General features: G+C 41.4%; 4 protein-coding genes across 7 annotated transcripts; 1 reads left to right on the top strand and 3 right to left on the bottom strand.

The window, feature by feature from the left end:
- Positions 1-397: 397 nt before the first annotated feature.
- On the top strand, positions 398-1,737 carry LOC108146825 (brachyurin). The gene has a single exon (XM_041707991.1). The coding sequence runs from the start codon at positions 565-567 to the stop codon at positions 1,420-1,422; it is 858 nt and encodes a 285-aa protein (XP_041563925.1). The 5' UTR covers positions 398-564; the 3' UTR covers positions 1,423-1,737.
- Positions 1,738-3,082: 1,345 nt separating this feature from the next.
- Positions 3,083-6,487, bottom strand: LOC108146889 (adenylate kinase isoenzyme 1). Of its 2 annotated transcripts, XM_017273122.2 has the most exons (5): positions 6,117-6,487; positions 4,383-4,466; positions 3,967-4,089; positions 3,427-3,804; positions 3,083-3,356 (listed from the first exon to the last, which is right to left on the bottom strand). In XM_017273122.2, the coding sequence occupies exons 1-5, from the start codon at positions 6,117-6,119 to the stop codon at positions 3,255-3,257; spliced, it is 690 nt and encodes a 229-aa protein (XP_017128611.1). In that variant the 5' UTR covers positions 6,120-6,487; the 3' UTR covers positions 3,083-3,254. The 2 variants fall into 2 exon arrangements, with proteins under 2 accessions (XP_017128611.1, XP_017128612.1); XM_017273123.2 differs by lacking the exon at positions 4,383-4,466 and having other exon boundaries at positions 6,117-6,478.
- Positions 6,488-6,793: 306 nt separating this feature from the next.
- On the bottom strand, positions 6,794-8,078 carry LOC108146890 (adenylate kinase isoenzyme 1-like). 3 transcript variants are annotated; one of them, XM_017273126.2, is made up of 3 exons: positions 7,849-8,078; positions 7,655-7,785; positions 6,794-7,599 (listed from the first exon to the last, which is right to left on the bottom strand). In XM_017273126.2, exons 1-3 carry the CDS (start codon positions 8,014-8,016, stop codon positions 7,299-7,301), a joined length of 600 nt encoding a protein of 199 aa, XP_017128615.1. In that variant the 5' UTR covers positions 8,017-8,078; the 3' UTR covers positions 6,794-7,298. The 3 variants fall into 3 exon arrangements, with proteins under 3 accessions (XP_017128615.1, XP_041563926.1, XP_017128614.1); XM_041707992.1 differs by having other exon boundaries at positions 7,837-8,078; XM_017273125.2 differs by having other exon boundaries at positions 7,655-8,078.
- Positions 8,079-8,178: 100 nt separating this feature from the next.
- Positions 8,179-9,584, bottom strand: LOC108146888. Its single transcript, XM_017273121.2, has 4 exons — positions 9,508-9,584; positions 9,340-9,455; positions 9,090-9,277; positions 8,179-9,031 (listed from the first exon to the last, which is right to left on the bottom strand). Exons 1-4 carry the CDS (start codon positions 9,567-9,569, stop codon positions 8,240-8,242), a joined length of 1,158 nt encoding a protein of 385 aa, XP_017128610.1. The 5' UTR covers positions 9,570-9,584; the 3' UTR covers positions 8,179-8,239.
- Between the last annotated feature and the right edge of the window lie 114 nt (positions 9,585-9,698).

Genomic DNA, 9,698 nt, shown 5'->3' on the forward strand with positions numbered 1-9,698 from the left:
TCTATTGTCTGCCAACTCTTGTATATCGATTTTCTCTTGCCAATTTTATTTTTTAATTTTGAGCGAACCCAAAATCATTGAGCCCTCAAATCTGCGAAATTTGATAATTCGGGAATGGACGCAATCGCAATAACCCAATTCCACTTCCGTTTCCCAAAACAAATTTGAACTTTACTTGAACAAGAGATAAGCGCGCGCGAAATGAAAATCAGATCGGCCGACTAGCTGTTTAAAACGAGATTTTACGACTTGTTTGCTGTCATAACAACAGGCTACCGGAGAAGATCTGCCGATCTTGGCCAGCTGAGAGGAGAAAAAACAGAGCCGGAGTAACCGGCGAAATATTTTGCTGAGCGCGAGCGACGAGGTATAAAATATCACGGCTCCATCAGAATGGATTTAGATTGAAGCGAACATTCAAAGCGCGCAGAACTCAGATCAGCGAAAACGCAAACGCAAACGCAAAAACGAAGACTGAGACTAAATTTGAGGATCAGTTAAACGGGAGAAAAAGAGTCAGTGACAAGTGTAATCTACAATTAATCAGAACAACCACAAATAAAAATGAGTACCAATAGAATGGCCCACCTGCTGGGATGGGGACTAGTGATCTTGCTGCTCGTGTGGGAACCCACTCCCGCGGACAGCTATGCCCTGGGGCACTCGAAGTTCGGCCGGATCGAGAAGTTCCCCTACCAAGTGATGCTCATCGGCAAGCAGCTGTGGCGCAAGCGGATCCTGTGCGGCGGCACCCTGCTGGATCGACGCTGGATCCTTACGGCCGGCCACTGCACCATGGGAGTGACCCACTTCGACGTGTATTTGGGCACCAAGAGCGTGGAGGAGACGCAGCAGTCGGGCGGACTGGTGCTGCGGTCCAACAAGTTCATCGTCCACGAGCGATTCAGACCGGAGACGGCGGCCAATGACATTGCTCTGGTGAAGCTGCCGCAGGACATTGGCTTCACGTCGCGCATTCAGCCCGCCTCGCTGCCCAGCCGATTCCGGCAGGATCAGTTCGCCGGCATGAGCGTGGTGGCCAGCGGATGGGGCGCCATGGTGGAGATGACCAACTCGGACTCGATGCAGTACACCGAGCTGAAGGTGATCTCGAATGCGGAGTGTGCTCAGGAGTACGACGTGGTCAGCGCCGGGGTGCTCTGTGCCAAGGGCCTGCAGGACGAGACCGTCTGCACCGGCGACTCTGGGGGTCCTTTGGTGCTCAAGGACACCCAGATGGTGGTGGGCATCACCAGCTTCGGACCCGCCGACGGCTGTGAGACCAACATTCCCGGCGGTTTCACCCGGGTCACCTACTACCTGGACTGGATCGAGAGCAAGATTGGGGGCCAGGGACAGCCAGCACACCGGCAGTATCTGCGACCCCAGCACCACCACTACAGTGATAACAATCTCATTTGAGATGGGTCTGCCTGCAGCTCGTCCGCCATCCGACTGAATCCTTATAGCTTTACCCAATCTTGTGATACCAACTCTCATTGAAATCTGTACATTGTTTATAGCCCTAACTTATTTAAACATCTATATTTATTTTAGTTGTAAGAGTGACAAAGGCCAGGTGAAAAAAAAAAATAAAAACCAGCCGAAACAAAAAGAAAGCAACAAATGATGCAAAATTATAAAGAAATTTTGTGTATGACAAAAATAAAAGAAACAAAAATAAAAGAAACAAAAACAATAATAGCAAGAAACCTGCTTCGACTTTGGCTTTTCTGTCTGTTTAGTCATGCTGATTTTTGTGGAATTGGAATTCCCGCATTCGGCGGGGATCTGATCTCGAGCGGCGATAATCGCTCGATAAAAACTTTTACGTCGCCAAGTGATAACTGTTTCGTTTTCTATCCCATATTGTTAGCTTATTTCGCCAGCAGGTGCGTTTTACATAATCTACGAACCGCTCAATTATTGGGCATCTTTCGAAAACCACTTATTTTACATAATATTTGTGTGTGTTGACTTTACACTTGACGCGATCTTTAAGAACTCGAACTCGAACTCGAGAATCCACTCCAGTTCGAAGGGGAGCTCCAATGATGACGCTCGTCCATGCCACTTGGTATTGGTATTTAGTTCCGTGATAGATGGACGATTCTATCACTACCAGTTTCTGACTTCGGAGAAGTTTTTCTTCCAGCCTTTTGTTGTGGTCGAATTGTGTCAGATCTATTTCAGCTTCTAGAGCTGAACTCCGTGACGCACTCTTGCGTTAGAATATAGATTCTTTCGATGGCAAATTTATCAAAGATTGATATCATCAAATGGCCCGAAATTCTGATTTAACTGGGCTCAGAAACAAATCCCCAATCCACATTCAAAAGAGCTCTCGAGGCAGTCGATCAATTAACTCCATGACTCGCTCTGATTTAAATGCGCTAGCAAAGCCATATAATTTATTATGACTTCGGCAGTTTATCGGGTGCAACTTGTTAATGTTTAGCCGAGATATATTCAAAGATTTTGGAAAGTTCCTCAATAAAATTCTTGACTTAGTGAATAAGTGAAAGGACCAGTCCATCAATTCAGAAGGCATTTATTGACATTCATTTAGTGCCAAAAAAAACCCGTGTAATTGAGATGTTTAGTGAGGTATTTCGATGCGAGGTTAAATGTGTTCTACTTCACTCCCACAACATTTAAATGCTGATAGCAAACTGGTTCAGTAGTGATCTAAATGAGCTTGTAGTTTTCGACAATAAATCACGTGGCTCTCACAGCCGCCATTCAAGGCAAATGTTTTCGTTTTCGTATGTTTTCCTTTCCAGCACACGCGCCCTTGGAACTTTCAATTAGTTTATGAATAATTGGCCAGAGACTTGCTAAATAAAATCCCTTAATCGTGTCTAGTTGAGATTAGCATTCTATAGAAAATCATGGGAAAATGCAAGCTATTAAACTGCAGTCATTATTCAATGATTTAACAACACTTTATAAGCTCTATAATATAATAGTTATAGTACATCCAAACCTTACAGAGTTTATTTTCCATTTCTGTGTGTAAATTTATTTAAAGCACTAGATATCCATTATTGCTTGCAATCGATTGAAGGATAATGCCATTAAGTGTGGTAACATAATATAGATTTAGACTAATTTATTTGGTGTTTCGCTTTCATTTGTGCTCAGCTTTTAGATTGTGAGATTCGCGCTAAAAAGTGCATTTAAAAATGTTGCTTGCGTCGCTGACTTTGGTACCGGTTTCCTAATAACAATGATGATTCTAATTTCACATTTTACTAGCACTGGGCGGCGGCTTTCTGCTGCTTCTTCTTCAGCACACAGTCAATGGCCTGGACGACTTCCAAAAAGATATCGTCCACGTCACGCTCGGCATTGATCTGCGGTTTACGTAGAAGCGTTTAATTAGCTTGGGATTTAGTATGGATATAAATTCTATATTAAACTTGCCGTCAGGGTTTTGGCGTCATAGAGCTCTAGAATGGCGTTGGTGTTCTGCCTGAAGGTCTGTAGGCGAGCCCTGATGGTGTTCTCGTTGTCATCCTCCCGCTTCACGGCTGAGGCTGCGGCCCGCGCCATGATGCGCTGCACCATCGTGTCCTCGGAGCACTCGAAGTACAGCGCCAGATCGGCGGGAGCCACACGGATCTCGAACTCCACGCCCTGGTTCTTCTCCCGCGGATAACCGTCGATGAGGAATCCCTTCGAGACGCCCTTCGACCGGGTGATGGCGTCGTTGAGCAGCGACAGCACCTCGTCGTTGGACACCAAGCCACCGGATGACATTACCTCTTGCAGCCGACGACCCTTTTCCGATCCAGAGGCCACCTGTAAAGTGGGTGGATATTAATATTAGTATAGTCTTCAAACTAGGGTCATCAAAAGTCCCATAAACTAGATACATATTATCTCTACCTGCAGATTCAAAATTTGCTTACTAAACACAAACAACAGATAGCAGAACTATTCCAGTATTTCTGGCTCAATTACCTCATTGCGAAGCAAATCGCCACTGCTCAGGTGTGTAAATCCGTACTTTTCCACAATTTTGGCGCACTGAGTGCCCTTTCCGCAGCCGGGTCCACCCAAGATCCAGATGATGGGAATTTCAGCCTGCAAACAGATAAATCTGGGTTAGTTAGTTAGGACACAACACCGAGGCACAGAAACATCTACAATTAGAGTGGTTAGTGTTTCACTTGTACGCAGCAAGCTTAGTTTGGTTAGGGGGTTTGGTTTGATGGGATTTTAAAGGATATTTGCATTTCGGTATTCTCGGGTCTAAAGACTTTTGTTTTTTGTTGTTGGTGAAGCGGCGGCCAGACAGAACATGCCATATACATCAAGTAATCCTAGAAAAGGGACACAGAGTGCCCATCGATTTGGCATCCGGATGGGCTACTTACAGCGGCTCGTGCCCTGCGGAGCTCCTCGGCTTTGAGCTTCTCCATGGCCTCCTTCTTCATGGCCATTTGGTGACACATAAATAACTACACAATCGAGACAGTTGGTGGGGTTGGTTAGATATCTCAAAGTTATAGTGCTATTCAACTATATGTCTGAGATGTGTTTGGCTTTGGGGTTAATATGTAGTTATTAGTATTTCGTTTTGGGCACCCTGCCAGCAACACATATGTATGTATGTATACACCTCAAATGTTTGCCGACACTAAAGTTCACACGCTACACAGTTTGGCAAAACAAAAAAACAAAGTATATATATAGGATATAAATATTACATTGGTCCATGACATTGATCTTGCACAGAAACCACTGCGTAGCACATCATCGCTATTGGGTGGGTAATTTAAGGCAATTGGCACCTCTTTTCCAGACGCACAAACTGCGCTGTTAATGGTTTGATTTCATCAAAAAATCCCAATTACTATAAACAATTGAATCGCCCGAGACTATATGTATACAGATCTGCTTTTGATATAGTACAGTATTCGAGGCCCCCGCCGATTTTCGCTTGTTCCGCATTGTCGCACCCATCGAAAATTTGGGTGCAAAAAAAAAGAACATAGAAAATGAATGCCCAGGTTGTTTGCTAGCACCTTTGGTTTTTCCTTAGAGCATAAATTCAATGCTTTTCATTTTCTCTGACGTTTTGTTTTTGGCACATTTTCTACGCATCCAAATGGTTGCGTGTGAGAATTTATGATTTTGAGGCTCATTTACGTAATATATATGTTCATATATAGAGTGGTTCAGTGACTTTTCAATGTCATTTCCAAGGATTGGCAGCTCTTAATAATTGAACTCACTAATCTAACAGTTGTTTAAGTTCCCGAGTAGTTAGTTTTAATTGTAGAATTATAGCACATGCGTTCTGCTCCAACGGAACCGCAAAACTATCCAGCTAAACGCAGAGGAATTTTTATGGAAGCCAGCTCAAGCTGGGGCTATTTCTTTTATAAGGTGTTTTTCATTGTTGTTGGTTTCTTTGTTTTGACAATTAAATAATGCGACGCGACTAAGGCTAAAACCGGCATGACTGTCTAGTTTGAGTAGCGCCAATAAACACATTTAAACTGCTTTTTGGCGGCGAGGCTGGGGACTTGCTAATGAATCAAGCCCCGCCAGAAATTCCTGTGTAGCTGGCGCGGCAACTGGTCATAAATTTATGCAAATCGGGATTTTTACGTCAAAATTCGCCGGGGCTTGGAATGTGAAATTTCGGATTTCGGATTCGTTTTTGTTTGCCTCCAAAGACTGGCTAATTTGTTTGCTTGTTTGTGCTCTTTTTGGTGGGGGATTTCACAGGTTCGTAAGAGGCTCTATTTATACCGGAGCAGAGTAAACAGTGAACAGCTGACTTGGGGATTTCTCAGCTCGAAAAAGCTGAGCTGCTAAGCTTGTGCCCCCCCGCCAAAGTTTCTTGATTGCATCGCTGGGCAAGGTCAAGTACATCATGTGCAATTTGGCTCAAGGTCGAGTTGCCTGTTCTAAATCTTTAATTTTAAAAAAAAAAAAAAATACTTTCCCTTAGAGTGCCAAAGGGATTTAAATCAAAGTAAAACATTTTGTGTAGGTTACATACAAATAAAAATAAATTGGGCAATAAGCAGGAACGAAAAACAAATAAAAATAAAAAAAAAACTAAAAATCACAGCAGCACTCGCACACAAAACACTCACCATGATGATGTATAATATATGCACACGACGCTGCTGCGGGCCTTTGGTTGAAGAAATCGCGAGATTTTCGATTTTCGGTGGTTTGGGAGCCGATGCCTTACTAGCCTTAGCCTTAGCCTGCTTCCTCCTGCTGCCAGTTGTTGTGGTCGAGAGTCTCGCCCGGATTCGATTCGATTTCGATTGTGATTTCTCCGCCCGATGATTTTCCACCACCCTCGGTGCTGCGTGTGTTGAGAGTGACTAAATGGAATGAAAAGGCGATTCGGCTAACGGTTTCACTGCGCGTAGACACTCGCATTCGCATTCGCTCGAGCGAGCTTTGCTGCAAAGCTCTCCGTCCGTCCGTCCGTCCGTCCGGCTACCAGTGCTTTCGTTTTAGCCGTTCCACCTATACTATACTATAAACTGAACTTTTTCAGTTCAAATTTTGAGTGTTATATCTGAGATGGGAGCGATACGAACTCTTGACCACCAAATTCACATTTGTAGGTTGAAGCTTAGTATCGTCTAGACTCTTTATGGGAAAATCCATATTTAGAGAGCAGTCTTTCCTGAAACATCGAAACAGAACGTTTTCCAAACTGATTTTGGCATACATTTTGTCATTATATGTTTTCCACCATTTTAGGTTGATGCTAAGTACCGACTTTAAAGATTAAAAGTTCAGTCATTTCAACTCTGGTTTGATCTGATTAGGACTTTTAATCGGCAAATCCATGTTTCTGCTCTAAAAATATTCTTTTAATTTTTTTTTTTTGAGTTCTTTAAACATAGGAAATGAAATTCGATGTATGTATCTTTGTAACCATTTTAGGTTGATGCTTTAAATTCGATAAAGACTCTTAGCCGGCAATTCCATTTTTCTGCTCTATAAATATTCTTATTTCTTAAAACATTGAAACATACAATTTGGACTTTTCTTTTTTCATTATTTCCAACCACCATGCTTTCGGAAATCAATTCTTTTTCGCACTTCATTAAAATATCCTATACGATTATATAAACTGGTTGCATACTTTCCTTCAAAGTTTATTATACATAAGAACTGGAACTTTTTCAGTTACAATACAATTCCGGGGTGGAGTTATAAATTGGCTTTTTTTTTATCAAAGCTGATTCTTTATCGGATTTCAAGAGTGTTTTCATGGAACACCTTTTCCCATAGTTTAGGAAAACGTTTGTCTATCGAGCCAACACTATCTGGCGATTTCTGTTGACCCACGTATCCATACTCATTTGTATTTCCTTAAAAACACTTTCTGGTGCTTGGTTGGCATCAATTTTCAGAGTGATTTCTGCGTAATTATCCATCACGTCTTTCGATGTATCAATATACGAAGTTAAACAAGGCCGAGCTGCAGGGCCATATGAAGTGGAACTACTACGACTTTCCATTTGCTCTTCCAATTCCAACGCAATGATCATACTGGGCGATCCAAACACATTCTCTAATACTTTTGCCTCCTCCATATCGACAGGGTATCTGAAATTATATATATATTTTTATTATTTCATATCTCAACACTACGTTTTCTTACCCATCAGTGACGAATCCCTTGAGACCATCACGATTGCTATTCATTTCAAGTATAATTTCTGACAAGGGTACTGAATTTCCGTCCGTTAGTGACTTTTCAAATTTTTTACCAGTAGCCGTTTGTCCTACAATCTGTGTAAAGCATAAATTTGTAAGTTTTAAAGACATGCCTTTAAAAATTACCAAGCTATCCACCTCTTCACCAACCAATGCGACGGGATCAATATGCATGAATCCATACTTTTGTGCTATTTTACTAGACTGAGTTCCTTTGCCGCTGCCTGGTCCACCAATCACCCAAATTATTGTAACATATTTACAGTGGATTAAGGTTGCTATAATGGTTAGGTATCGACCTACCATTGTTGGGCACAAATATACATAATTTTTAAAAGATTTCGAAAATTATAACAAATGTTGCTTTTTCTTTCAGTAGTTCTGTTGTCGGCACTCTTTCAGTAGTTCTGTTGTCGGCACTCCAAATAAAGAATGTGTGGCGTGGTAAACAAAATACATTTTGGCAGCTTTAAAAATATTCACACGTACAATTTATTGAGGTGGCATATCCACATTGTATTGGTAATCATCAACTTATAAAGTACAGAAAGGCCTGTATTTGTTTGGATTCGCCAACGGATATGACAAGCAATTGAGCGGTGTGAAGAGATTGATGTTGAATCTTTGAGATATCATTGTGAGTGGGAAAAGCCTCTTGAGATGGAAGAATAATTACATTAAAATTGGGTGGTTTTGGTGAACTCTTCTTAAAACCCTCATTGTGTAGATGCAGATCGAAGGTTATTTTTAAGGCAGAAGGTACAGTAATTTCTTCTTTGCCAAAATCTTGGCTTTTAAGTTGTACAATATCGAATTTTTTAAAGACCTCTTCGAATTTGGCATACGAAATTTCATTTTTAAGGTGATCAACTAGACTTCGACCTGATGTGGAAAGCTTTTCCTTTTTACAGAGAGGTTCTTCTATCAGGTCATCATTTGCTTTACGCTTTTTTAAGTCGAATTGTAAATTAATGGATTCTTCTGTGCTATTAATCTCTTTTATATTTTGCGATATAATGAGTTCCTTGATATCTTCCATCTGTTTCTCAACGACAGGGTAAAATGGCGAAGTTTTAATGTAATCCGGTAAAAATTGATTTCCCACTTTTTCTTTTAACAAGGCCCAGATACAATCTGCCTTGGTAACTGATTCTGGAGTTTTTTCAGGTGGTTTATGTTTGACGACTATATAGCCAGCACGGGATAAGGCGGAATAAACCAGGTAATTTGTGTACTTTTCACTTTCCAGCTCGCCAAGGAGGAGCACATAAGCTTGCTCTATTGAAACTACTGAGCCATAATACTCCAATTGCAGACGTCCCTGAAATTGGTAATTCTTCTTAATTAAAGACATTTTATATGATGATTTAGTATCGCACCAGTTCCAGTAAGAACAAAGACTCATAGTATTCCAAGTAGAGCTTTCCCTTCTCACTGTATCCAAAGTTTTCGAATTTACCATCCTTGCGTAGGACTTCCGCCACTTGTTGATCTTCATTCCAAATACCCAGAGCTCTTCCTCCAAGTCTTTCTATACGAGGCACTGACAACTGAGCTCGCAAGTGATCTAATATTTAATAAACATATGTATAAAGCGATTTTTAATAAACATATATATGTAATTTTTACCCTGTGCCCGTTTAAGCTCCCCAAGTTCCAAAGCAGTGCCTTCATTTTGAGTGCGTTTTAGACCTCCACTTGGCGCTGCAAAATCCGTGTGACGATGAGCAATAAGCTCCTCAGCACTGAAATTATTTGATTTTTAGCTTTGTCAAAAAGATTTTATTCAGGAATTACCTTAAATTGGAGTGTTTTGGAAGAATTTCAACAAATTCCGAATCCAATGTTTTCGTTTCCATGTCAGTGTGACCCAATCTAGACGATACAACCATACCGTTCAGTTGAGTCATGCAAAAACTTAAACAGTTATCGATGCATCGATAAGCTTTTGGCGGTATGTCATCGGATTCGAATTTTTATGATTAAAT

The sequence above is a fragment of the Drosophila elegans genome, unplaced genomic scaffold (genome assembly GCF_018152505.1).
Source record: "Drosophila elegans isolate 14027-0461.03 unplaced genomic scaffold, ASM1815250v1 contig_208, whole genome shotgun sequence".
NCBI classification, from domain to species: domain Eukaryota; kingdom Metazoa; phylum Arthropoda; class Insecta; order Diptera; family Drosophilidae; genus Drosophila; species Drosophila elegans.